This window comes from Hordeum vulgare, chromosome 6H (genome assembly GCF_904849725.1).
Source record: "Hordeum vulgare subsp. vulgare chromosome 6H, MorexV3_pseudomolecules_assembly, whole genome shotgun sequence".
Taxonomy (NCBI): domain Eukaryota; kingdom Viridiplantae; phylum Streptophyta; class Magnoliopsida; order Poales; family Poaceae; genus Hordeum; species Hordeum vulgare.
Window position 1 is genome coordinate 6866740 of NC_058523.1, and position 26555 is coordinate 6893294.

At 42.8% G+C, this 26555-nt stretch overlaps 1 protein-coding gene across 2 annotated transcripts; it reads left to right on the top strand.

Annotated features, from left to right (window-relative positions):
- The first annotated feature begins 11292 nt into the window (after positions 1-11292).
- LOC123403908 (MADS-box protein SOC1-like) lies at positions 11293-18758 on the top strand. Of its 2 annotated transcripts, none has more exons than XM_045097819.1 (6): positions 11293-11754; positions 17461-17551; positions 17669-17730; positions 17871-17970; positions 18121-18167; positions 18356-18448. In XM_045097819.1, exons 1-5 carry the CDS (start codon positions 11474-11476, stop codon positions 18157-18159), a joined length of 573 nt encoding a protein of 190 aa, XP_044953754.1. In that variant the 5' UTR covers positions 11293-11473; the 3' UTR covers positions 18160-18167; positions 18356-18448. The 2 variants fall into 2 exon arrangements, with proteins under 2 accessions (XP_044953754.1, XP_044953753.1); XM_045097818.1 differs by having other exon boundaries at positions 11307-11754; positions 18126-18167; positions 18356-18758.
- Positions 18759-26555: the final 7797 nt, after the last annotated feature.

Consider the following 26555-nt stretch of genomic DNA (forward strand, 5'->3'; position numbering starts at 1 on the left):
GACGCATCTCTCCCATCGACTGGTCCATTGGGGGAGCGGACGGAGCTGCGCCCCAGGTCGACGAAGAAGAGCTAGTGGGCAGAGCAAATGGGATCCCCTTAGGTTGACGATTAGGTAAGCGCTCCGTCTGCTGGGTACATACACGGTCACAAGTCATGTTCCAAGAGAGGACGTCATGCTCCGAAAACACTTCACGTAAATGGACCAATGTGTCAAACACTTGTACCAAGTAGCTACGCCTACACAATCTAGCTCCTAATGCTAGCCCAGCCTGCCAGGGGACACTGACGCGACAGTTCATGATCCACACGCATGGCTCAACGTAGCAGATATAAAGCACCGAGGTGCTCGGTCACACAAACTTCACACTCTTTGTCATGTACAGTAGGTAGAAGATATCCTCCCAATGCTTGCTGCGGTTGCTTGCCTAACCTAGGTGCAGATCATATTCCAATTTAAACACCACTCTCCGTTTTTACGGAGTAAATCTCAAGTATTACCATGCGGAAGACAACTTTTCTAAAGTTGATCGGAGTATTATTAGATTCATCATTAAACACAATTACACACACATACTATACTTGATCTATATGTAGATATTAGCAAAAAAAATCATAGACTCGCTCAACTTTAGAGTGATCTAGAAGTCACCATTCGGCGTGAGCGGTTTGCTATCGCAAACGAAAAAAAATATCAACAAATGATCTAGAAGGCGGTGCGTACGAATGAATAAAGCCCCTCTTTTAGCGGTGTACAAAAGAGTACCAGCAAGAAACAAAATGAAGATACTGCTCAATGGATACACGTTTAGGTATCCTTTAAGTTTATAAGCTCCCGGGAGTCTGTGGCCCGAGAAAAATCAAAGAAAAAAAATCAATAGAAACCAAAAAACATGAGAACCAGAAAAAACACGCATGAACCAAAGGAAGTGGTGACCTAAATAATCTGACTGGATGCAGCGAGACTGATAATCTGACCTAAATAATCCTATTCGGCGTGCAGGTCCCTTGTTAGCGACATGAGAGTACCCCGCGCTCCGCTAGGAACACATTTTGCGCCGGCCCAAGTAGACCGGCCATCGTTTTCCTTTCATTTTTTCTGTGGGGTAATGTTCGTTTTTTTATTCATGTTATTTTTAGTTTAATATTTCATTTTAATATTTTCGTATTTTTAACATATCCTTTTCATTTTCTCCAATTGGTTTTTGGAAATGTCAACATTTCTTAAAAATCATGAATATTTCTAGATTTTGCAATAAAATTAAATTGTGGCATGGTAAAACTCGTGCATATATTTTATAATTCGCAAACAGTTTATTTTTATAAATTGTGAACATTTTAGGAGCCACGGACATTGTTTTAGTGGACAAGTGATTTTTTTAAATGTTTTCTTTATTTTCGTGTATTTTATAAAATGCATGAACATCTTATAAAATCAGCGATTGTTTTTTAGTTGATGATCATTTTTGTAATTCACAGTTAGTTTTTTTATTTTTGTAAACATTTTTTAAAAACCATGATATTTTTAGAATTTGCAAAGTTTTTGCTCAAATTCATGATAATTTTTTTGCATATGCGAACATTTCTTTCAAAACCATGTACTTCTATTTGAATCCATTTCCATTCTATGATTTCTTGAATGTTTTTCTAGAAATCACATTCTTTTTAAATTTAGATCTTTGTTTAAATACCAAATTATTTTAAAGAAAATAAAAACACAAAGTAGAAAATAAAAAATAACAATAAAACAGGGCCCATCCTGCCCCATGCATGGGATGTCCTAAAAGGGACCATGCGGGGAAGGGGGGTGTGCTGACTCGATCGCCAATGCATAGTGTGCTAAGGCTCTGTTTGTTTCAGAAGTCCTGGGAGTTTTTTTAGTCCCAACTTAAAAGTCCCTAGTCCCTACCCGTTTATTTCCAGGGACTAAATAGGGACTAGAGGTCATTAAATGATATGCAAAAAGACCATGTTATCCTTAGTAATGTAGTAGTAGTTATTAAAATGACATGCTAAAAGTAGGGGCATTGTTGGAAAAAGTGCCAAAAAAGTCCCAAAAAGACCTTCCCACAGGGACTTCTCCAAATAGTCTCAAATACCCCCTTTTAGTCCCTAAAAGTCCCTCCTGTTTGTTTCACATGGGACTTTTTAGGACTTTTTTTAGTCCCTACATCAAAAAGTCCGTGGAAACAAACACCCCCTAAATAGGAGCTCCCATAATTGTGTGTACCCACAGAATAGGATCGAGCCGCTTCGAGAGATGTCAAGGGAAATATGATCTATTAGACTACCCAAAATAAAATGTAACATAGAGTAGTAACATCCATATATTACTGGTATTAGTTATTACCTTCATAGTGGATAGTAAAATAGGGATAGTAACATCGAGCCTTTGGTTTATTAGCTTATAGACTCATTATGTCTTGTTATGTGCTATGTTACTCATAGTGTGAGTAACTAGATATGTTACTCAAATTCTCTCTGTTTTCACTAATTAGCTGTCATATCATATTTTGTGCTTAGGTGACATCTATGCTACTAACTATGTTACTCCCATTACGGATAGTCTGCATGCATGCGTCCACTGCATGTCTGCATGCATGGCCGTCATACACATGTCCCTTTTTAAAACTTAGTCATGGGATGCAAAGAAGAGTAATATTAAAAAAAAACAGATGAAAACATGGCGAGTATGAATTAACAAACTAGACAATTCCCCGCGCATTGTTGCGGGAATTGTTGGCAATATGTTAGATGATAATTGTTTATGTGGAACGTGATTATTATAATTAACAATACGAGCATGAACATACAAATATATTGGATTTATTGTACTTGATTAGTTTATTGTTACAAAATAGTTTTGAAACATAAGGAGCATAATATGAGTTCGAAATTGCTTGAAGTTGTCCACGCGAGTGTCTTCTTCATTGAGGAATATTTGGACATGGATAGTGAGAACGGCTCTCTCCCCGCTCCTTGATAGATAACTTTATTTAAAAAATGCGTAAGTAGTTACTAAATCTAATAAAAAGAAAGTATAAAATTAAAAAGAAAATAAAAGAAAGTGTCTAAAAATAGAATAAAATCTTTTGAATTACAGTAAAAAATGGCATTCTGAACAAAAATATAAGGGGTGACTAACATGAATATATGATGTGACAGCATTACATGCATTGATTAATGCAAAATTAATTGTAATTTATAAGTTAAATGGATGACCCGCTTAGGTGGCAGATTTTTCATGACTTAGTAGAAGAGAAGACTTAATGCATTGCTTAATGGGACGTTGAGGTGGACACTTTGCATATTGACAACGCTTATGTGAATTTTTTTGCAAGGCTTAGTGGGAGAGAAGATTTGAATGCAACGTTTAGGTGGACTCTTTGCTCGCAACTAGGTCATTTCCTTTGTCCAAGTATCATCTCAGTTACTAACTGTGAGCAGGTAGTTTGGTTGTTTAAATGAGCAATGCTACTTCCACGCAAACTTACGTGGGCATTTTACGTAAAGACGGATGTAAAGATCATTAATTGAATCAACATTAGTGGTTGGCCCCCACTTGGTTGAATTCAGGGGGTAGATTTGTTAGAGATAGAAAGTTATATAGCCTTAAGTAGCACTTACGTAGGTCTAGCGCTTTCGAGTTTATATTACACAAAAGATGGTGTTAACGTTGCATTCAGAAAATATTTTCGTATGCTTATGATTTTGAAATCATGGACTAGATAGTGTATTTTTTTTTCCTTTTTTGCGATGATTGAGTAGGTAGTTTTGACAGGGTAACAATCAAAATGTGACTGGACACCCATCTCACACTTTTGATTTATCTGTTCAGATTCATTTTTATTTGTTTATTCGTCTGGAGGTGAATGGTTAGGGTTACATGCAGCAAGATTATTATTATTTTTTGCATGGAAAATATCCTGATAAATGGCGGCCAAGGGGTTTTTAATATGGCAGCTGTAGCTTAAGATATCTTCATACCTAGTGTGCTTCGGACCGGGCTGGCCCACTTTTGGGCTATCACTTGAAGCCCAACTAAGGCCTGATTTTCTAGTTTGGGCTGCAGATTGAGTACCAATCTAGGCATGGGATTTTGGGCCGAGTTGACATGTTTTTTTTTCTTTAAACACAGTACAAACGCAAACGCTCGCATATACGCGCATACACTCATACCTACGAACGCACATATGCACACCATACTTTTATGAGCATCTTCGAGAGATTGAGCCGCATATCATCTTAAGATTTACGAAGTCATCGTAGGCGCCTCGTCATCGACGGACACGACTCCTCCCATTGAAAGTGTACCATCAAAAATCCTGAAATAATTTCAGAAATAATGCAAGCACCTGAACTTAATACATGATGGCTCACGATAGGCGGCTTCTAGGCGCCATCCGGATGTACACAGACGAAACAACATCCGGTGTTGCAGCATCGGTGGCTCGTCGATGTGTTGCTTGAACCTCGTAACATCTTGTGGCAGCTGACGCATGCTTGCCGTCATGTAGGCCTCCCCTTGCTACAACATCACACCCCTGCTCCTTCGGTTTGCAACGACAGTAGCTGCTGCAACGAAAGGGTTGCACGATTACGATGAAAGTGCGACCTTGAAGCGCGTTGGCGGGAGGAGGATGCGACAACGCTTGGCGGCGGCATCTCATGACATAGCGGTGGGCTGAGAAAAGGAGATGAGGAAAGTGGCTTTGAGAAGAAGACGTTGTGTATACGAGGATAAGATAGGGATAAAAGAGACGTGGGTGGTTCCACGGGACGTGTGGCGGACAGAACAATCGGCTGTCGACCGACTTGCGTGCATCCGAGTGAAACTGAGCATTTTCCGTGAGGATATCACCATCCTTCTAACCATCCACCCATCTGTTGATTCACTGGGTTACAATGTTGAGTACTATTATTTTCGACCTATATTATTAAATACTAGTACATCTGCAAGAACAAGTAACTATTCTTAAGAATTTAGAACATCTACAAACCGCAACTTGCAAGTCCGGCCTCTCAAATGCCCGCAGTCGCGCCCGGATGCGTCTGTTGACGCTGACCGGTCATTCCTCAAATACATTATACAAACCGAACATCTCAAATTAGAAACCACAAATCCATATTATTACATGCAACATAAAGCTAATACAAAGCGGAACTTGTCCAGCGAAGCCGTGCCCATGTCCGACGACCGGTTGCGCCCCTCGTAGTGCTTGTTCGGTCATCGGCAAGGTAGAGTAAGACATGGGACATTAGTCGGCTCATGAGATGAATATATGTGAGGTTGATGCCGGCCAATGCGGGTCAGGCGGATATGTCCGGGGCTCCTTCATATCTGCCCATATTTGGGGTGGATATGAGGGTTCCAATGAATCCGGGCATTTGAGTCCCGTTTGTGAGATCCGGCCGAGTCATTTTTTGTGACCGGCCAGTAAGGCCAACTCCAACGCATGCCCCCAAACAGATCCGTTTCGTTTGCTTTTTGTCCGTTTGGGCAAAAAAATGGACACCACCGCTCGTTTGCGGTCGTGGGGCCTTCGATGCGTCCAACGGGTTGACCGGACCCCAAACGGCCCGTTTGTTTGGACGTGAAAATAAACAGCAAAACCCCAAATAAAAACATTAAAACAACTCGAAAATATTACCACGGGCATTAATAGGTCCACATTACCCAAGTTCTCATCTTAAATATAAACAAGATAATTTAAAACATTAAAAAAAAAGGGTCGTCGCCGCCGCCCATGACCGCTGTTCCCTGTCGTGGCCGCCGTCTACTCCTTGTCGCCGTCCTCATCGCCAGTGAGGTCGACGTATGGCGGGGATGGTGACCATTGGCCGGCGTCCACCTCGGGCATGCACGTCACGATGTGTGGCTGACAACCAGGGCTCGCCGCGCGTGCGCATTAAGTTTGGGCGGTGAAGGTAGGTGGGCGGCCGCCATGCGTTCCCGAGACGGACAACCCGTAAACACGTGCCCGTCTATTCCGCGTCTTTGTAGACGCAAACTGAGCGCATGTTTGCGCCGGAAATGGAGCGGGCCGGACGCCAAACGGATAATATTTATGGGGTCATGCGTTGGAATTGGCTTTAATCGAACGGTATGATTGGACGTTTGAGGGGGTGTTTGGTTTGAAGGAACTATTTTTTTTTTAGTTTCGGGGACTAAAAGAAAAAGACCCTCCAGTAGAGTCTTTTTCTAGTCGCTTAAAGAAAAGTCCCTCCTGTTTGATTACATAAGGACTACAAGAAACTTTTGTAGATGATGTTTGTTTTCAGGGAACTAGACTTTTTTTAGTCCCAGGAATAAATAAAAAAATTCTTTAATAAAAAGCTCCTCCTGTTTAGTTACGTAGGGATTAAAAGAGACTTTTTTTTAGTAAAGTCGTTGTAAACAAACCGGGCCTTAGTTTAGTCAGTGTAAACAAATGGGAGCTGATAAGGATGTGAGGGGTGTCCAGACTGTAGATGCTGTGACTGCTGTCCAGAATGTAGCAAGGCATCTACCGGCGCGATCCGCACTCTGCCCACTGTGTTGGCGTTGGCGCCAGGCAAAAAGCGGCCCCGCCCTTCCTTCCTTTTAGTATTTCCCGGATAATAATAATAATAGTTTAGTGGACCGGACCACCACCGGACGCGGATGGGGCCGCGCGCTAGCAAAGCCCACTTGGCTCGTTCATGGTGGTCCATGCTCCGCGTGTCGACGGAGGGTTCGCCGGGCCGTACGGCCCCCCACGCGCCCCGCCGTACGGACCCCGGCCGCCGGTCGACACGTGTATATAGGATAGGAAACAAAAGAAAACAAGAATGGGCGGACGCGGGTTTCCCGATCTGGGGAGGCGGCCGTGGATTGGATGCTCGTCGGACGATGCATGCAGTGCAGCAGTACAAAAAAATATTGTTTTCTTTCTTTCTTTCCTTCTTTCCTTCTTTCTTGAGATGAGATACGATATGCCTGTCCTGTCCTGTCATGTCTTTTGAGATGAGATGAGATGAGATGCGATGCGATGCATGAACTCAACAGCTGGTTTCCTGCTGCTCATTCTTTTGAGGCCGTCTTAGCTTCAGTTTAGCCGCATGCGTCCCCCACAAGCCTGCACCATCAGGCTACTTAATCTGAACTTTTTTTTTTCTCTTGGTACTGCACAGGTTTTGGTTAAGGTGATTACGCGGTTCATTTTTTAGCGCAGTTTTCATACTTAAAATAACTTCTTACATAAGCTAGACCATTCGCACGACTAGCCGCAAAAAAAAAAAAACACTCTTTGGATGCGTAGTTTATAGAACAAACTCTAAAAGCATCTCCACCCGAACCTTTTATATCTGTCTCAAACGCCCGCAGACCGTTTGGTGAGTAGTCGATTATAAAAACGCGATCCAACCAAAACTCTCATATCCGTCTCAAACGTCCACGCTAACCGACACCCCTCATATCCGTGTCGAATACGAGGACGATATGAGGGCTTCTGGACGCGACCGGACTGACGGGCACCCCTCATATCCATGTCAAATACGAGGACGATATTAGGGCCCGCGGCCGCGCCCGTACTAACGGGCACCCCTCATATCCATGTCAAATACGAGGACGATATTAGGGCCCGCGGCCGCGCCCGTACTGACCGGCACTCCTCATATCCACGTCAAATACAAGGACGATATTTGGGCTCGCGAACGCGTGTGGACTGACGGGCGCCCCTCATATCAGTCTGAAATACGAGGACGATATGAGCGCTCGCGGCCGCACACGTACTGACCGGCACTCCTCATATCCATCTTAAATACAAGGATAATATGAGGGCTCGTGGATGCGCCCGTACTGACCGGCACCCCTCATATCCATGTCAAATACGAGGACGATATTAGGGCCCGCGGTCGCGTCCGTACTGACCGACACTCCTCATATCCACGTCAAATACAAGGATGATATTAGGGCTCGCGAACGCGTCTGGACTGACCAACACTCATCATATCCGTTTGAAATACGAGGACGATATGAGGGCTCGCAGACACATCTGGACTGACCAGCACTCATCATATCCGTCTCAAATACGAGGACAATATGAGGGCTCGCGGACGCGTCTGGACTGACCGGCACTCCTCATATCCATCTCTAATACGAGGACGATATGAGGGCTCGCGAACGCGTCTTGACTGACCGACACTCCTCATATCCATCTCTAATACGAGGACGATATGAGGGCTCGCGGACGCGTCTAGACTGACCAGCACTCCTATATCCATCTCAAATATGAGGACGATATGAGGGCTCGCGGACGCGTCCGGACACGTTCGGTCAGTTTGCCATGTAGGACACGCCCCATCCTGAACCATCGTTTTCTCTTTCTTTATTCATTTTTTCTTTCTCTCTCTTCTTCTCGATCAATGACATGTAAATAACCAGACATATGAGAAATCTGATTGCGTGGACGAAAAAGTAGAGGTTCAATACACACACACACCCAGTAATTGACCGAACACGCTCACGAGCGTATAGGGGATCATATTTGCTAAGTCCGGGTATATATGCTCTAAGCGCCCCATGCCACTACATGGCTCGAGCCCGGATGGGCTAGATAGCTCTAGCCAACCGAGTGACACCCTGTTCTCATTTAGAGGATGTTTGGTTTCCAGCCTAAGGTTACCACGCTTAACCTTAGTCATGTCACAATATTTTAGGCATGTGTTTGATTCATTACCACACTTGTGGCTTGCCACACTTTTATAGGTATATGGTCCACATGTCATAGACTCAATTTTTTGCCAAGTCTTACACTTTGTGGTGTCTATTTTGTTAGCCACACTTTTTATGGCAGCCACGCTTTACCTAAGGTTAGTTGTGACAAAGTTAGTCGTGAACCAAACATGCCCTTAATTACTTCTTTAAATGCAAAGGCTTGAACGATCCCTTAATTTCTAACTAGTGTTAAGCTTTTAGAGCAAGTATAATAGAGCTGAGTCAGTTGGCTATAAGGGATAAACTAATATATTTTTGTTTAGTTAGAGCAAAGAGAAAAGGAGAGAGAAGGTAAGCGGGCTCTTAGCTAAGAGCCAGCTCTAGCACGTGCTCCTAGGCATTTTGTGAGTATGAAAGGTGAACCATATAATAAAGAAGTAGCACACTTTTACAATGAACTATTGTACATGTTGGCTTTAAGATGAGTTATAGATGACATGACAATGACTTATAGCCAGTAGCTGACTATACTAATGTACTTGCTCTTATAGTTGCTGATAGGTTGTCAGATGTGATTCCTATTAGTTTTTGTGTTGTTGGTACTCCTATGAAGTTTGACAAATAGATAGAAGATTTTCATCACACAAGAAAAGAAAAGAAGCACCCACTTGTAGACGAACTGGCCACACTAGTGTCCGTTCGTGGGGCTCCAACAAAACCGGCAATCGGAAAAGCATCCACATGTACCATTTTTATTTAAGTACGTGATCGATGTACGTGACCGGGCGACCTAGGCCTATTGGCGCTTGGCGAGCATGCAAGGACATTTTCGTTTTATATATAGTACAAGTAGTACGGTACTATTTTACTTTAGTCACATGCCTTGGCATGCATACCTTGCCACAAAAGGAAATGTTGATTGGTGCAAGCATGTACTGATATGTTTACTACTCCCTCCATACCTAAATATAAGTCTTTTAAGATATTTCACTAGCTGTCTACATATAGAGCAAAATGAGTGAATCTATACCCTAAAATATGTCTATATACATCCGTATGTAGTCCATTAGTGAAACTCTTAGAAAGACTTATATTTAGGAACGGAGGGAGTATATGTATACATAGGGTACTAGGTTGCTAATTGTCTCCTCCTTCTATTCACCATAATAAAACAAGACACCACATGGTTAGATTTTGGTAGACTACCCATAGCCGGGAGTGATTTCGGCTAATAACATGCATATGTTACTAATCCCTGTTACTACCTTTATAGTGAGGAGTAACATATGTATGGTGTCATGTAGTATTTTATTTATTAGTTTATAGACTCATCTTGTCTTGGTACATATATATATATATATATATATATATGTGTGTGTGTGTGTGATATTACTTATGATGTGAGTAACTAGATATGTTCCCCCAAAACAAACTAGTTATATTACATAAATAATTTTTTTCCGCATTAAATCATTGCCATATAAGCAAATTTATTGAATTGAAACTTGTGTTACCGCTGAAGTTACTCGCACTATGAACAGTAGTATAGCCTCACAATGTGGCTAACTATTGCATGGAAAAATAGCATGTGAACCTGCCCAGCCAAGCCAAGCCTCACAAATTCGCTATCATGAATTGATTGACCACTATTGGCCTTGCTTCGCGTACCACTCGATCGACCATGATGTTTGTGCCCACGCCATCACGATGAAAAATCAGTTTGACATGTATGACATCACCCCTCCTCGAGAAAATGTCATACATAGTCGCAACTCGCATGGTAGCACGATTCACTATCATATTCATAAAAATTGATTGACGGAAGAAAATAACCCTTAGCTAAACAAGTGCAACTCCCACCATATCTTTTAGATTAGTTCAGTTTGGTATTATGTGGGCTAGCAACCAAGGTAGGTCGGGGTACGTGTGCGGGTCGCCCGGTTCATAAAGTGGGCTCCTACTCTACAAAGACGGCCATCTCTCTATCTCGGTTAGTTGGGCGACTAGTCGTGGCACAACAAGCCATTGGCCCAAGCACCGTAGGCCCACTCGTAAAATAAATAAAAAACTTGAAACAAGAAACAAGTACTTTTTTGAAGGAAAAATTGCTTGCGCCGAATCTTGGGAACGGTTTTCGCTCCCACGTTATCGGGACCACACGAATCTTAAAAAAACAGAGTACCCGGCGTGATATTCCGGCAACCACAGATATGTATACATGCGCGCCTCCACGATCATCCGCGCCCCTCCGTTGCAACCAACTTTTATATCGGCCTCCGACGCCATCGATTAAGACAATAGACAACCACCTCCCCTAAACAAACCCAAGGGAAAAAAATACCCCCCCCCCCCCCCCCCCCCCCGGGAAAAGTGAAGTAGAAATATGTAGTGTAGCAGTGGTGATAGCTCCTCCTCCTAGTAGAGAAATGAGAAATCAAGGAGCATATGGGGCAAGTCAAGCCGTGCTAATTGTGGCAGCGGTTTCCACTTTGGTGGAACCCGAGGTGAAAGTTGGCAGCGGCCAATGGGGAGAGGGGAGAGGAGAGGGAGAGGGAATCAATGGGGGAGGGGGGATGTGGAGGTAGCCATGGGGGCCAACCAGGCGTTGCCATTTGTGGGGCGGCCCCGCCCCTTCCCGGTCCTCGGAACCTTTCCTTTCTGAGTAACAAAATCGGCCTCCCCCCTTTGCCTCCCCGGAAAACACATCTCCCCTCCCTCCACCAGATTAGGCCTGGGCCGCTGCTGCTGCTCCTCCTCCTCATCACTCCCTCCCTCTCTCCCTAGATCCGTCCGATCCATGGCGCCGTCGTCGCCGGAGGCGGCGGTGCCTGAAGGAGGCGAGCAGCAGCAGATCGTGGCGGCGGCGGCGGCGGCGGCGGCCAAGAAGGGCGGCGGGAAGAGGGGCCGGCGCGAGATGCGGCGGATCGAGGACGCCACCAGCCGGCAGGTCACCTTCTCCAAGCGCCGGAGCGGGCTGCTCAAGAAGGCCTTCGAGCTGGGCGTGCTCTGCGACGCCGAGGTCGCCCTCATCGTCTTCTCCCCCCGCGGCCGCCTCTACGAGTACGCCTCCGCGCCAGAGTACGTCCCCTCCCCCCCCACCCCGCCGCCGCTCCTTAACCCTAACCCTAGACCTAGATCCCTTCCCTTCCCTGCTTGATTTCCGCTTCCAGATTCATTTCCTTTCTTCTTGTTACAAAATCGATCGACGTGGGCACTGCTGCCCGTACACATGAAATACATGCCAGCTCCTTCCACTGTCCACTCCCCCCTCTCTCTCTCTCAACAACTTTCTTTCCAAGATCGATCGATTACGTGGGTTTGGATGCAGGCTAAGCCATATCGGCAGATCTTGGACAATTAAACCACTGTTCTAGGGTTAGCCACCGAAAATTCCGGAAATAATTATCTCACACCTTCCCCTCAAATACATATTTGGTACTACTATATATGTACTCATCAAATGATTAATTACAGATACGTGCCTTGCTGTTTTTACTACTTCTGGCAGACACGCGTCCACCTCTGCGCATTGTTTGTTTGCGGATGAAAAAGCCGCTCGTGCTAGCCAGCCAGCACACCCCAAGTGCTAGCTAATTTCCTTCCCAATCTAGTAATCCATCTTGTTATATGACTCCAACAACCATGAAAAAGAAAGGTGAAATCTTGACAAGTCGCCCTCAACTATGAACTGTTTGTGAACACAGTTTGTTTCTTAGCCCAAAATATTTCCCCCTTAATTAGTAGTACTACTATCATTGGATTTTTTTTTTGATAGCAGTGGCGTAGCAGCAGCACGGACGCATGCATGATCCCGGCCTGCTTTTGTAGCCTGGACACACGTTCGTTCGTTCGTACAAGAGCTGGCTCAGCGCCGCGCCCATGAGTCAAGCTTGCTGTGTGGGGTACGTAGTAGTACGAATGGACTATATCTTGAACTGGCTGCTTGGCTTTAATGCACATATATATCAATGCGCCTGTACTTGCCTCCCTGCAAACCCACCAACTATCATACCGAGATGCAAATGTGTTGCTGCCTGCTGACACCGCGCGTCAGCGATGTGCATCTGCGGACTACGCCCCCATACTTTACTAACCGGATAGTACATGAAATACAGTGAACGTCTACAGTAGTTTCTGCCCCTTTTGGGGGGAAACTAATTTGCAGCTGTGGGGAATCCGCTCAGTTTGTTAGTATTTCTCTCCCTTGGAATAAAATGGCGATAAAATGCACGCACTTTATTGGAGTATGCATGTTATGTGTGTGCGTGTGTGTGGAATGACCGAATGAATGACTAACATGCTTTCTTTCTTTTGCCTGATGAGCGAGATCCAGCCATTGACACTACTTAAGATAATGGTTTCGCAATAACAATACTGCGAGACTCATTTTGATCGGAACTGAAGAACCTCTAATTGCACGTGATGCTACATTGTTGAACAGTCGTGCATATGGCCATTTTTTCCCCACCAGTGACATGTGCATCTTGTTCTTTGTGGCAGCTCATTTGATATGCTTTTAAACTTCAAATGCAACAAGTTCCTCTTTTCTTTTTGATAAAACTCTCCATGTTAAACCGACACACCTTCTGGAACAATTCTCGATATGAAGGCTACTGTTGCTAAAATAACGTCATGTTGTTGTTACACTGCCGAAATGTAACTAGCTAGAGACCTCAATATAGACCTTATATTTTCAGTGCAACACATAAGGTAAATACTTAAGGTAATCATGATCGATTTGGTTTTTTGTGTTGTTTCATTCCTCGTACCAACACAAAAGCTTCTTGTACTAATTCCATCATCCACTCCTATACACTTTGTGTTATCAAATGAAATTAGAAAGTTTTTGCATGACATGCTTATCAGTTGCTGAAAAATAATAATACCGAGCATATGCCGGCTATGAACTTTCATGTAAATGCTCTACATGGTGCAGGATGAACAGGAAATAAATATGGATCTTTTCAATTTTGTAAGATCCTAATTATCGCTATAGCTTGTTTAGTATTTTTCAACTTTGTTAGGATCTTGGCCGTAGGCCTCAACTTAGGTGGTGGGCAAAATAATGCCTACCTCGTGCTTGCATCGAGGGTAGGCAAATATCTAACCAATTGGCACACTCAAAGTTCTCCGCTCTCTCTCTCTCTCTCTCTCAACCCTAGTGGTGGTGCTTAGGCCGAATTCAGGGTGTGCGTGTTGGGGTGGGGGGAGAAAAATCACTTTGGGCCAATTTTAAATGGCCATATAGGCCGAATATTAGAGGCTCATGGCCCTGGGGGTGGCAGCCCAGGTTGGCCCCTCCGAAGCACCGCCACTGGACAACCTTCTCCTTGTATAGAGTCGCATTGTAGATGTGCAGGGTCTTGCCATATTACCTCTTAAAACATTATGTCCCTTTCACCCTAATCCTCCCACAAATTACAGACCATGTGACAATTTGGTATTAGCCCCCTTCCTCCCCCACAATTTCTACCATCACCAACAAAGGCATGAACCTCGCAAAGATTGAGAGGACCCGGAAGGTTTCTGTTGTTATGAAAACAATTTTTGACCAGGGATATCTCTAGCACCATCATAAGTGATGTTAGCAAGTATGCATATGATGTCCTTATAGCGAAGCTCATTGTACATGAACACCTCAGTGGGATTGGACAATCGCAGGCTCTGAGTCATAATGCGCTCCTCAGAACCCTCACAAAGTCATGGCCGAGGTAGGCCCGAGTCGCAACGTGAATAATTTGACTCATTTCGAGAGTGACTTGGGAACTATAAATAGGTCCAAGAGCTTAGAGCATCTCTAGCAGACCCCGTAAACTGGTCAAATCGGTAAAGAAACAAGGTATCTACAGTTTCAGTCGGAAAAACGGCGCCGAAGAGACCCTGTAAAACTTGTTCGATCCTTCAACTTTTTAAGGGGTATGGTAAACTTATCCGCAAAAACCTTATATGTGCATTTTCAAAGGAAATATACGGTTCAACCCTTAAACCGGCCAAACCTTGTCGGAGCAGACTCGCCGCTGCGGAACTGGCCGGAATGTTCCTGGAACTCATCGGAATCCGTCGCTGCACGCCGGAAGAAGTTGCTGCATGCCGGAATTTGCCGCCACCGGTCCGAATTGCGGCTGATTCGACTTCCAGTGCCGAGGCGAGACCGTCCACGGACAGGGCGGAGCAGGCCACTGGCGGCCCGAATCAGGGCGGGAGGCACCGGGAAAGAGCGGGGCAAGGGTGGGGGAGCTTGCACGGCCACGACGGCGAATGCGCGCATGGCGGCGGGCAGTGCCTTGCTCAAACAGGGGACGGGCGGGTGCGCCAGGGAGCGTGCGGTGGGGGCGGGCGGCACAGGGCTCCTCCACTGCATGCGTGGCTCGGAACAGTCGGTGCCGTGACGAGGCGAGCGCGAGGCGGGCGGCGCCGAGGCGAGCCGGGGCGCTAGGGCGAGGCACGCCATGGCCGGAGACGGACTCTGAGGAAAAAAGAAAAAAGGGGCTATAATGGGATACAATTTTATTTACGGGGTTTGTTCTGTTCGGGGCAATTTCGCACCGTAAAAATGGTTTACAGTGCCCTTTATACGCGTTTTGAGGGTCGACTTCTACTATTTCTGCTAGAAATGCTCTTAGTGCCCTCCCCTTGAGTTTTTTTTGTTTGCGGAAAAGGATCCACATTTATTATAAAAGTTCAACAAGAGTATAAATTAAAGACCTCAAACATAATAATTTTTCTTAGTGGTCCCTAGACCTTCGAACAACTACTACCGCCGCCAGACTGAGCCGCTATCGCCGCGCCCCTATCGGAACCGGCTTGACCTTATTAATGACAGCCATAAAGTCTTCATGCACATGCCCCTAAGGACCTGCGCTTTGGAACCGCAGTTGTTTCCGTTGAAACATTGAATAGATTTAAAGTACCTCACACCAAATCTCGCCACACGACAATAAACCTAACCTCACTGCTAGGATATGGCATGAATCTACCCTAGAGCTCCGTCGACTACGTTCATACGGACAAACTCGGGGAGGATCAGAGCCTGGAAAACAAACTCAAAGAGGAAGCAACACCATCCACAGGAGTTTTGCACCTGTGAGGACTAAAAACTCGCCCGAATCGCCGATCCACCCGAGCCTGAAAGACAAACTCGAAGAGGAAACAAAACTGCCGTCTACTGCATGTAGCTTCTTCAATATGGAGTTCCCACCTACATTGGCAAGGTTGACTCCCCAACATGTCTTACCCGTTGCTCTCTCTTCTTTGTCAAGCAGAGCAACGTAGAAGCTAAGAAGGTGGGCATAGCCTCATTCCATTTGGTGGGTGACACCCAACACAGTACAACAAATACAAGGATGCTTGCGGCCATTGACCATAGCACCAATTCATCGAGTTCATTAATAGTACTCGATTTGGCCGAATGTCTCCGAGTAACACCCTTTTCAAACCCATCCCACTCAAGCGCACCAGCATGGTGGCAGTCTGGTTGACTTCAGCAAGCAGTTCAGTGACTTACTTAGCCGGGTGATGTGACTATACCAATTAACCCTACAGGTGATGACTTACACCACCAACCACCAGGAACTGCTTAAGATTGAACTGAAGTTGGGGCGCCTGAATTCTCACTCGAGGCGATGTATTGCCACTGCCAGCTCTAGAGATGACCGTGGGCACAAGCGATTTACCTGGGCTTTATGATGCATACCTCTGGTCAAACCGATCATGAAACAGTGAATCAGTTATACCCCTCAATATTTCTTCCCTTGCATGTGTTGTGTGACAACCCCTTAACTAGCTGGAGTGGCTCCACAGAGTTCAGCCCCCCCCCTCCCCTTCTTGTAGTCTACTCCCACAAATTACCCACCATTTGATGTAAACCTATTATTATGGTTGTTATGACATTTATTAGGTTCTTAGGCTTAAACTGCAAATGGGGTTGTCATTAGTCATTTTTGGTATTCAATGTCATTTTTCCCTTTTCAAGGAGTATTTGAAGATTAAATTAAAAAGTGGTGGCTTTCATTAATTTATTTGTGTTCATTTGTAAAATTGGTATTTCTCGGTGCTCATTTTCTGGGAAATAAATCCTTATAAGAGAGTTTACATGTAATCCAATTGTCACACAAAGTAATCACAAATGTTTCATGCCATTTACATGTAATCATCATCTAAGTGATTTCTTAGCATTTCTCTGCCTCCTGATTTAACTGGCCTCATATATATATTTTATCTCATGATCTAGAATTTTGATAAATAGAAAATATATGTTTAGAGTTTCTAAAGTAGTGTGATGAATGCAATTGATCAATATTAAACACAACACAGGCAACCGTAAGCTGAAAACGAATATACAAATGGTTGAAATATCCCTTCCATACATTAGCATCTAATGCACCAGCCCTAAGCTGTGTGTACTTCGAGGAAGTGAGTTTCGTGGACATGAATTTAGGTTTCTATTGTACTGTACTCTTTTATTATAGTTTTCCTTAAAAAAAAGTTATATAGCCTACAAGAGCACCCGCTGCCAGAATTAAGAATTTCACCCGCTCACTTGGTAGTAAAGTATTTTGTTTCTTTGAACTTCACACTAAGTTCAGATAGGTTGTAAATTATGGTTTTAAAATTAACAATTAAATTATTTTTTCTAAAAGAATTATGAAATTCCAATCTCGTCTGTGAGCATCAAAATAATTATTTATTGACAATGTTAAACCATGATCATTTAATTATACACATGTACATGCACATACAACTTAATTAGTTTATTATTTTTTGTTAACATTTGGAAATTCTCAGTTTGCAGAGGACGATTGATCGCTACCTGAACCACACAAAAGGGACATCTGCCAATCAGAAAACTGTTGAGCAACCAGCTGCTGGCGTCGAGGTGCAACTCTCCACCTTTCTAATACTACCGCAATTAATCTAGATGCTATACTACATATGTTTGGCTCATTATATATGCTGTGTATGTGATGTATTATATATATGTATACGGGTGCAGATGTGTAGATCTGAGGCTACTGCCTTGAAGCACAAGATAGACGCAATTGAGGCCTGCCAGAGGTGACGACAGTGGCTTGCATGCTGAATCATCAACTATTCTTAGTTCATACACGTGAAAACAACCAAGAATATGTATATGTAATCCGTTCGATCCTGGGAAATAAATTATTAAATTATACACCATATGAATGCACATGCAGGAAGCTATCTGGAGAAGGACTGGGATCCTGTTCGTCCCATGAGCTGCACGAGCTGGAGCTGCAGCTGGAGAAGAGCCTAAGCTGCATCCGGCAAAAGAAGGCAAGCTAGCAGAGCAGAATACACTAATTCGGCTCTTCTTTTTCTTTTCTAGCTGAATAATTACGCAATGTATAACAGTATTTATCGATCTAGTTTCTCCAAATTCTAGGCTGAATCGCTGGTGATAACACCTTTTGTTTCATTTTCAAGAGCAGCAACAGAAAATGCTGGATAAAATCTCGGAGCTGAGGGAGAAGGTATGTGTCAACATGTTCATCTGCCGTTAATTAATGTTATTATTGCACTGGACATTATATATGTGAAGAACTTGTCACCTGTATAGCTAGTTAGTTAGTTAGCAGAATCATAAAACAATGTATCCACGAAAAATAGCATGATCAAGATAAGTGTGTAACATGATGGTTATGTATGTGTATTAATACAGGAGAGGAAGTTGTTGATGGAGAACTCGGTACTCCGTGAAGAGTACAAGGCGCTGCCTCTGCTAGAGCTGGCGACTGCTGCTGCTGCTGAAACATCGCCTGATGGTGCTGGAGCTGAAGAAGATGAGGAGGACGAGCGGCAGCGGCATTACATGGAAGTGGAGACTGAGCTGGTCATTGGAAGGCCCGGGTCGTCTAGCTAGCAGCAGTAGAGAATTGATTGATTAAATCTGCTCAATCAATCAGTCCATGAAGATCGATTCAAAAATCGATCAAATATGTTTGTCCATATATAAAATCGATTCAATTAGGTCGGTGTGAGACTGGGAGATAGCGATGCAAAAAATAATTGACAGGCTGCAGCATGCGTGCAGTGCAGGTCTTATAAAAAAGAATTGGTCGCAAGATCGATCTGCATGCATATGCTTTTATTTGTTTTTCTATCCAAATTAATTTAACGAATATATGTATGTGAAAGTCGAGCGGAATGATGTATGTGTTGGTGGAGGGTTGTTGCGTTGCCAATGCTCGATCGATGAGTTTGGTTACAGTGGCACTTGAGTATATTAGATACTCTAGCTGTGGACCATGCATGCAAGATACTTAAATATAAGCCTTTTAAAAGATTTCATTAATAAACTACATATGAAGTAAAATAAGTGAATCTACATTCTAAAGTATACCAATATACATCCGTATATAGTCTTTTAGTGGAACATCTAAAACGACTTATATTTAGGAACGGAGAAAGTAAATATAAGTCTTTTTAAAAATTTCAATATGAACTACTCTCTTCGTAAACTAATATAAGAGCATTTGGATCACTACTTTAGTCCAAACACTCTTATACTCCCTCCGTTCCTAAATATAAGACTTTTAAGCGATTTCATTAGGGATTTATATACGGAGCAAAATGATTAAATATACACTTTAAAGTATGTCTATATACATTCATATGTAGTCCACTAGTAAATTTAGGAATGGAGGAAGTATTAGTTTACAGATGGAGTACATAGGAAGCAAAATAGATGAATCTATTCTTTAAAATATGTCTATATATATCTGAAACTCCGCCTATGTTGTCTCCGCATAGTCGGTCCCAAGTCCGGGTAAAGGAGGAGGGTTGTGATAGGCGTGGCGAGCCAACGTGAAAAACCCAGCCACTCTTATGGAGATGAAACCCAAAGGAAACTCGTTGGGGCGTAACCCTCTTAGCGACGTGCCACATCGGAACCCGGACGTGGTGTCAAATGGGCAAAGGCCAGGCCGTCACCCCCTTGGTGGCGCGCCGTATCTTGATCTGGATACGGTGATAAGTGAGCAAGGGTCGGGTCGCCGCATCCTTAGTGGCGCGCTGCACCGACGCCCCGGTGTAGTGAAAAATGAGCAAGGGTCTTCGCATTTGACTCGACGAGTGCGGAGGGTAAGGAAGTTAGCCGAGCCTAGGAGGATACGCTTAGGTAGCTGGAATGTAGGGTCCCTGACGGGTAAGTTACGAGAGCTAGTTGATACGGCGGTGAGGAGGCGTGTTGATGTCCTATGTGTCCAAGAGACCAAATGGAAGGGACAAAAGGCGAAGGAGGTGGAGGATACCGGCTTCAAGTTGTGGTACACGGGGACAATTTCAAACAAGAATGGAGTAGGCATCTTGGTCAACAAGAGCCTTAGGGATGGAGTTGTGGACGTTAAGAGGCAAGGGGACCGGATGATCCTTGTCAAGATGGTAGTTGGGGACTTAGTCCTCAATGTTATCAGCGCGTATGCCCTGCAAGTAGGCCACAATGAGAGCACCAAGAGGGAGTTCTGGGAAGGCCTGGAGGACTTGGTTAGGAGGGTACCTATTGGTGAGAAGCTCTTCATAGGAGGAGACCTCAATGGCCATGTGGGTACATCTAACACATGTTTTGAAAGGGTGCATGGGGGCTTTGGCTATGGCATCAGGAACCAAGAAGGAGAAGATGTCCTGAGCTTCGCTCTAGCCTACGACATGGTTGTAGCTAACACCCTCTTTAGGAAGAGAGAATCTCATCTAGTGACGTTCAGTAGTGGTCTACACTCTAGCCAGATTGATTTTGTCCTCTCTAGAAGAGAAGACATACGCGCTTGCATTGATTGTAAAGCGATACCTGGAGAGAGTGTTGTCCCTCAACATAAGCTTGTGGTTGCTGACTTCCGCTTTAGGATTCGTGTCCAACGGGATAAGCGCGCCAAAGTCGCTAGAACGAAGTGGTGGAAGCTCAAGGGGGAGGCATCCCAGGCTTTCAGGGAGAGGGTCATTAAGGAGGGCCCTTGGGAGGAAGGAGGCGATGCAAACTTGATGTGGACGAGTATGGCGACCTTCTTGCGGAAGGTCGCTGTAGAGGAGTTTGGGGTGACCAAGGGAAGTAGAAGGGAAGCTAAGGACACCTGGTGGTGGAACGATGAGGTCCAGAAGGTTATTAGGGAGAAGAAGGACTGTTTCAGATGCCTATATCTGGACAGGAGTGCATCTAACATGGAGAAGTATAAGGTGCCGAAGAAGGCAGCAAAGCGGGCAGTGAGTGAAGCGAGAGGTCGGGCGTATGAGGACCTCTACCAACATTTAAACACTAAGGAAGGCGAAAGGGACATCTATAAGATGGCCAAGATTAGGGAGAGGAAGACGAGGGATGTCGGCGAAGTCAAATGCATCAAGGACGGAGATGATCAACTTCTTGTGAAGGATGAGGCGATCAAGCGTAGATGGTGGGAGTACTTTGACAACCTTTACAATGGAGAGGTTGATAGCTCTACCATTGAGCTAGACGACTCCTTTGATGATACCAGCATGTGCTTTGTGCGACGTATCCAGGAGTGTGAGGTTAAGGAGGCGTTAAAAAGGATGAAAGTAGGCAAAGCGATGGGTCCTGATGGTATCCCCATCGAGGTGTGGAGAGGCCTTGGAGACATAGCGATAGTATGGCTAACTAAGCTTTTCAACCTCATTTTTCGGTCAAACAAGATGCCCGAAGAATGGAGGCGGAGTATTTTAGTACCAATCATTAAGAACAAGGGGGATGTTCAAAGTTGTACTAATTACCGCGGAATCAAGCTGATGAGCCATACTATGAAGCTATGGGAGAGAGTCATTGAACACCGCTTAAGAAGGTTAACAAGCATGACCAAAAAGCAATTTGGTTTCATGCCTGGAAGGTCTACCATGGAAGCCATCTTCTTGGTACGACAGCTGATGGAGAGATACAGGGAGCAAAAGAAAGACCTTCATATGGTGTTCATTGATTTGGAGAAGGCCTATGATAAGATACCTCGGAATGTCATGTGGTGGGCCTTGAAGAAACACAAAGTCCCAATAAAGTACATTACCCTCATCAAGGATATGTATGATAATGTTGTGACAAGTGTTCGAACAAGTGATGGCGACACCGATGACTTTTCGATTAGAATAGGGCTACACCAAGGGTCAGCTTTGAGCCCTTGTCTTTTTGATTTGGTGATGGATGAGGTCACAAGGGATATACAAGGAGATATCCCATTGTGTATGCTCTTTGCGGATGATGTGGTGCTAGTCGATGATAGCCGAACGAGGGTTAATAGAAAGTTAGAGTTATGGAGGCGGACTCTAGAATCGAAAGGCTTTAGGCTTAGTAGAACTAAAACTGAATACATGAGGTGCAGTTTTAGTGCTACTAGGCACGAGGATGGAGAGGTTAGCCTTGGTGGGCAGGTGGTACCGGAGAGAGACACGTTTCGATATTTGGGGTCCATGTTGCAGAAGGATGGCGATATCGATGAAGACGTGGGCCACCGAATCAAGGCTGGGTGGATGAAGTGGCGCCAAGCTTCTGGCGTACTCTGTGACAAGAGAGTGCCACAAAAGCTAAAAGGCAGGTTTTATAGGACAGCTATCCGACCTGCGATGTTGTATGGCGCGGAGTGTTGGCCAACCAAGAGACGACATATCCAACAGTTAGGTGTAGCAGAGATGCGCATGTTGAGATGGATATGTGGCCACACAAGGAAGGATCGGGTATGGAATGACGATATACGAGAGAGACTTGGGGTAGCACCGATTGAAGAGAAGTTGGTCCAGCATCGTCTCAGATGGTTTGGACATATTCAACGGAGGCTGTCGGAAGTGCCGGTGCACAACGGACGGATAAAGCATGCTGAGAATGTTAAGAGGGGTCGTGGTAGACCAAACTTGACATGGGAGGAGTCCGTTAAGAGAGACCTGAAGGTTTGCAATATCCACAAATACTTAGCCATGGACAGGGGTGCGTGGAAGTTAGCTATCCACGTTCCAGAGCCATGACTTGGTTTCGAGATCTTATGTGTTTCAACTTTAGCCTACCCCAACTTGTTTGGGACTGAAAGGCTTGGTTGTTGGTTGATTGATATGTCTATATATATATATATCTGAATGTAGTTCGTATTAAAATATTTAAAAATACTTATAGCCTTTTACATATATTAGACACCCGCTCCCCCCGCCCCAAATTTTTGAGCAAAAATATAAGTAAGAAACAACTCAAGCCTCTTGCTGGAAAAAGAAAAAGAAATACTACATTGAATCCCTACTGGACTGGGCCATAACAAGCTGCCTTTGAGGTCACCATTCCTCCCGTGTTGCCAGCAGCAAGAAATAGTGCCGCCCATCGACTACAGTCAACATCATGTTCTGCATGTTTATCCATTTAAATTTTTATTGTTTTTTATTTTATTTATATTTATGAAATGTTTTACAATATGTATGAGAAAAAAAATCAACTTAGTTTAAAAAATGTTAATGAGACGCTAAAAATTAGTGAAATTAGAAACAAATAGTTAGATCATTTTTAAGATTTTTTTTTGCAACATTAAGAAAAAGGTTCATAACTTGAAAAGTATTCATACATATAAAAACATTGCTCATGACATTAAGAAAAACATACATCATATGAAATATGTTTGGGAAATTTTTCGTAAATGTTGATATCATTAAAACAATGTTCATGATATTTAAAAATATTCGCACATTTACAAATATTCATGACATATAATTTTGTCTCCAACCTTTTAATTTTTTTTGTAACATATAAAAATGATCACATGTTTACAAGCATGTTCGTAAACAATGTGAAAAATTTCAGACCTTTATTTAAAAACTTCTCAGCACTTAATTGAAAAATGACCAGATGTATATGAAAAATGTTTAGCAGGATTTCTGAATTATTCAATATGTATTTGAAAAATCATGATTTTAAAAACAATTATTGGTTAAAAGAATGTTCATGAAATGTAAAAAATGTCTGTGAAACTTTGAAAATTGTACATGATATATTATAAAATGTTCCTATACTAAAACTGGATGAAATACATATTTTATGAATTTGGAAAATGGGAATATAAAAAAGAAGAATAAAGGGAAAATATAAAAATACATTTAGAAAACATAAAACAAAGAAGAAATTAAGGAAAAGGGGGAAATAAAAAACCACCAGAAAATTAGATTAAACCGCCAATAACAAAAAACCAGAAACACAAAAACACTGAGAGAACCTCGCTCGCTTCTGGGCCTACCTGACCCATGTCAGCGTGCGACGAGGGGATGGTAAGTCTCGGGGTAAGAGAGACGTAGCATGCACATATCATTAAGATAGCTATGCGAGCTGGAAAGCCTAAATGGGTCGGCAACATGTGCAGTCCAAGGGTAGGTATTTTTTTATTATTTTGAAATGTTTTCAAAATTAACATATAATTTTGTAAATCAATTTTAAAATAAATAAATACTCCCAATATTTTGAAACATAAGGCGTACAGATATTCGAAAGTTAATCATTCATGCTTGACTAATTTATATCAAAATTCACAAACATCTAAAATACAAAATAAATACAATATGAAAATATATTTCGTGAAGAATATAACGAGATTTTTTTTGTACCATAGACATTTAAATGTGCGTTGATTTTTGATTGAATGAATTGTTTTCCTTATGAATTTCTTATGCATATGAAGTGGGAGACATAAATGTGTTTTATATATGATTCATGATGCTCTTTTATGTTTCAACTCCCACTTTTATGGGAGCGTCATAAAAATATATCAATGCTTAGCTAAACGGCATTAAACAAAAACGCTTATTGAGGGACAACCCTATATATATCTTTGGTTCCCGGACTCAGATGAGCCCGACATGAACATTAAAATCATAAAAAAATAGAAAAATTGTTTGAAAAATTCCGTTTTTTTGGTGGTGAAAGATGCATGAATGCGTGATGTTCGTACCAAATTTGAGATAATTTGAACATCGGAGAAGCTTCCAGGAAAAAAGACAAAATTGGAGGCTGTGAAAAAGTTTACTGTTATGTACTGTTTAGACCCGATTTTGTCTTTTTCGCTGAGAGCTGCTCAAATGCCGAAATGCTCTTAAATTGGCACGGAGATCAAGTACATCTTCTACCACAAAATAATTCAGAATGTTTTGAATTTGGTTTCTATTTTTTTCGTTTTAACTGTTCACCGGGAGCATCTCAGCTCGGACTCAGACATGGATTATCGAATCTAATGGCACTACTAAGTGTTTACCATGCTGAGTTTGCAAGTTTATGAGTTCTGTTTCGAAACGAGAAGTTTTTTTGTAATGTCCTGAATATTCCTGGATAATCAGAACATGAACAAATCTAAAAAAATTCACAATAAACATTTATGAGTTCTTTGTTATGTGGTAAATTTTCATAATTTTTGGATACAAAAATATGTTAATTTATTCTTCCTTTATAGGTTGTTCTATTCAGAAAAATTAATGTTATAGTTGCATTGTTTGCTCATGTTTGCTCCAACTGTCATATCAGACCCACCTGGTTTCGCTCAATGACTATAAACACCAAGAACCCTCTACCTTTCTTGTTTAGTTGCTCTAAGTGATTTGACAAGTGTTACACGAGCAAACCGTCCTCCTAAAGATTTGATAGAAATCGTAAGAGCGGAAAAACTAGAGCCTAAAATTGCTAAGTGATTGAGCATCGCCAAACAAGTAGATCAAAGTTGTACTTGTACTTTTTACTCTTGAGGACTATGCATCCTCCACACGGTTAAGAGTCAGATCAAGGGCAATGAGAGTGTATTCGCTAAATAACAGGTCCGTGAAGGTCCGGAGATCACCTCAAGAGCTACCATGAGTAATTGAGAAAGTTGTGAGGAACTAAACTCAAGGACAACAAGTCGGGAACTTTTGTGTCTTTAGATATGTGGCTTGGTCTCTCCAACCTAGCGTAGAACTGTGTCGACAGTTTGAACGAGTTAACACATCACCATGTCTTCACCGAGCTACGAGTATCATTCTTCACACTACCTTTATATTTCTCTAACCCATCGGTGTTTGAAGAACTTTCCCTTCTACCTTATTTGCTTGTGCATGTCTCTCCACACGAGGCTCATTACTAAGGGTTCAAATCCCACGTGTAGCACCTACTTTTTTTCTTCAGATTTTTTGAAATAACACATGCAGGTGGGTATGCTTTCTAATTAGAACAACTAAAAGTGTTTTTTCATTTATTTTTTCAGTACATGTAGTGCCATTGGACATAGTACAAATGAATTGAGCTACCATGTATTATCACTAACCAAATACTAGCCCAAAATGAAACCTTTGTCTCCACATGAAGATTCAAATCCCACGGGAAGCACCTATTTTTTCCTTCAAATTTTTGGAAATGAAACATGATAAGTGGGGTTAGATTTTTTAGTTAGACTAGTTTCAAAGTAAAATTTTGTTTTCACTAAAATATACATGTAGTGCCATTGGACATACTACAAAATAATTATCTCACTGAGATGAACATGTAGTGGCATTGTACATAGTACAAAAAATTGAGATACAAAGTATTATCACTAATCAAACACTAACCCATTGGTAAACCTCTCAGTCTGATGCATACGGAAGGTGAAGTCATGAGTTTGAATCTTCCATACTCATTCTTTTTCTATTTATATGTTCTTTACTAACGCGTCCAAGATTTTTGATGGCACCGAAAACCATCACTGAATATGCACATGCAATAATCCTACACCTACGAATAGATCCTTCGTAAACTTACTTAGCATTTCATAAATACTCTCCCCGCCCTTGAATTACACCAAGGTGGAGCCCAGCTGCTAATCTTGATCAAATTAATTAATTATATCCTCACGTAAGTTGTGTGAGTCTATGCACATGTCTTGCGGCATGGAAAATCATCACCT

What these genes read in the sequence shown, in the direction of transcription:
- LOC123403908 (XM_045097818.1), top strand. Translation starts at nt 11,474, where the DNA reads ATGGCGCCGTCGTCGCCGGAGGCGGCGGTGCCTGAAGGAGGCGAGCAG. An exon ending in GAGTACGCCTCCGCGCCAGA is followed by an intron (nt 11,755 to 17,460) that starts GTACGTCCCCTC and finishes GGAAATTCTCAG; the next exon opens with TTTGCAGAGGACGATTGATC. An exon ending in TCTCGGAGCTGAGGGAGAAG is followed by an intron (nt 18,168 to 18,355) that starts GTATGTGTCAAC and finishes GTATTAATACAG; the next exon opens with GAGAGGAAGTTGTTGATGGA.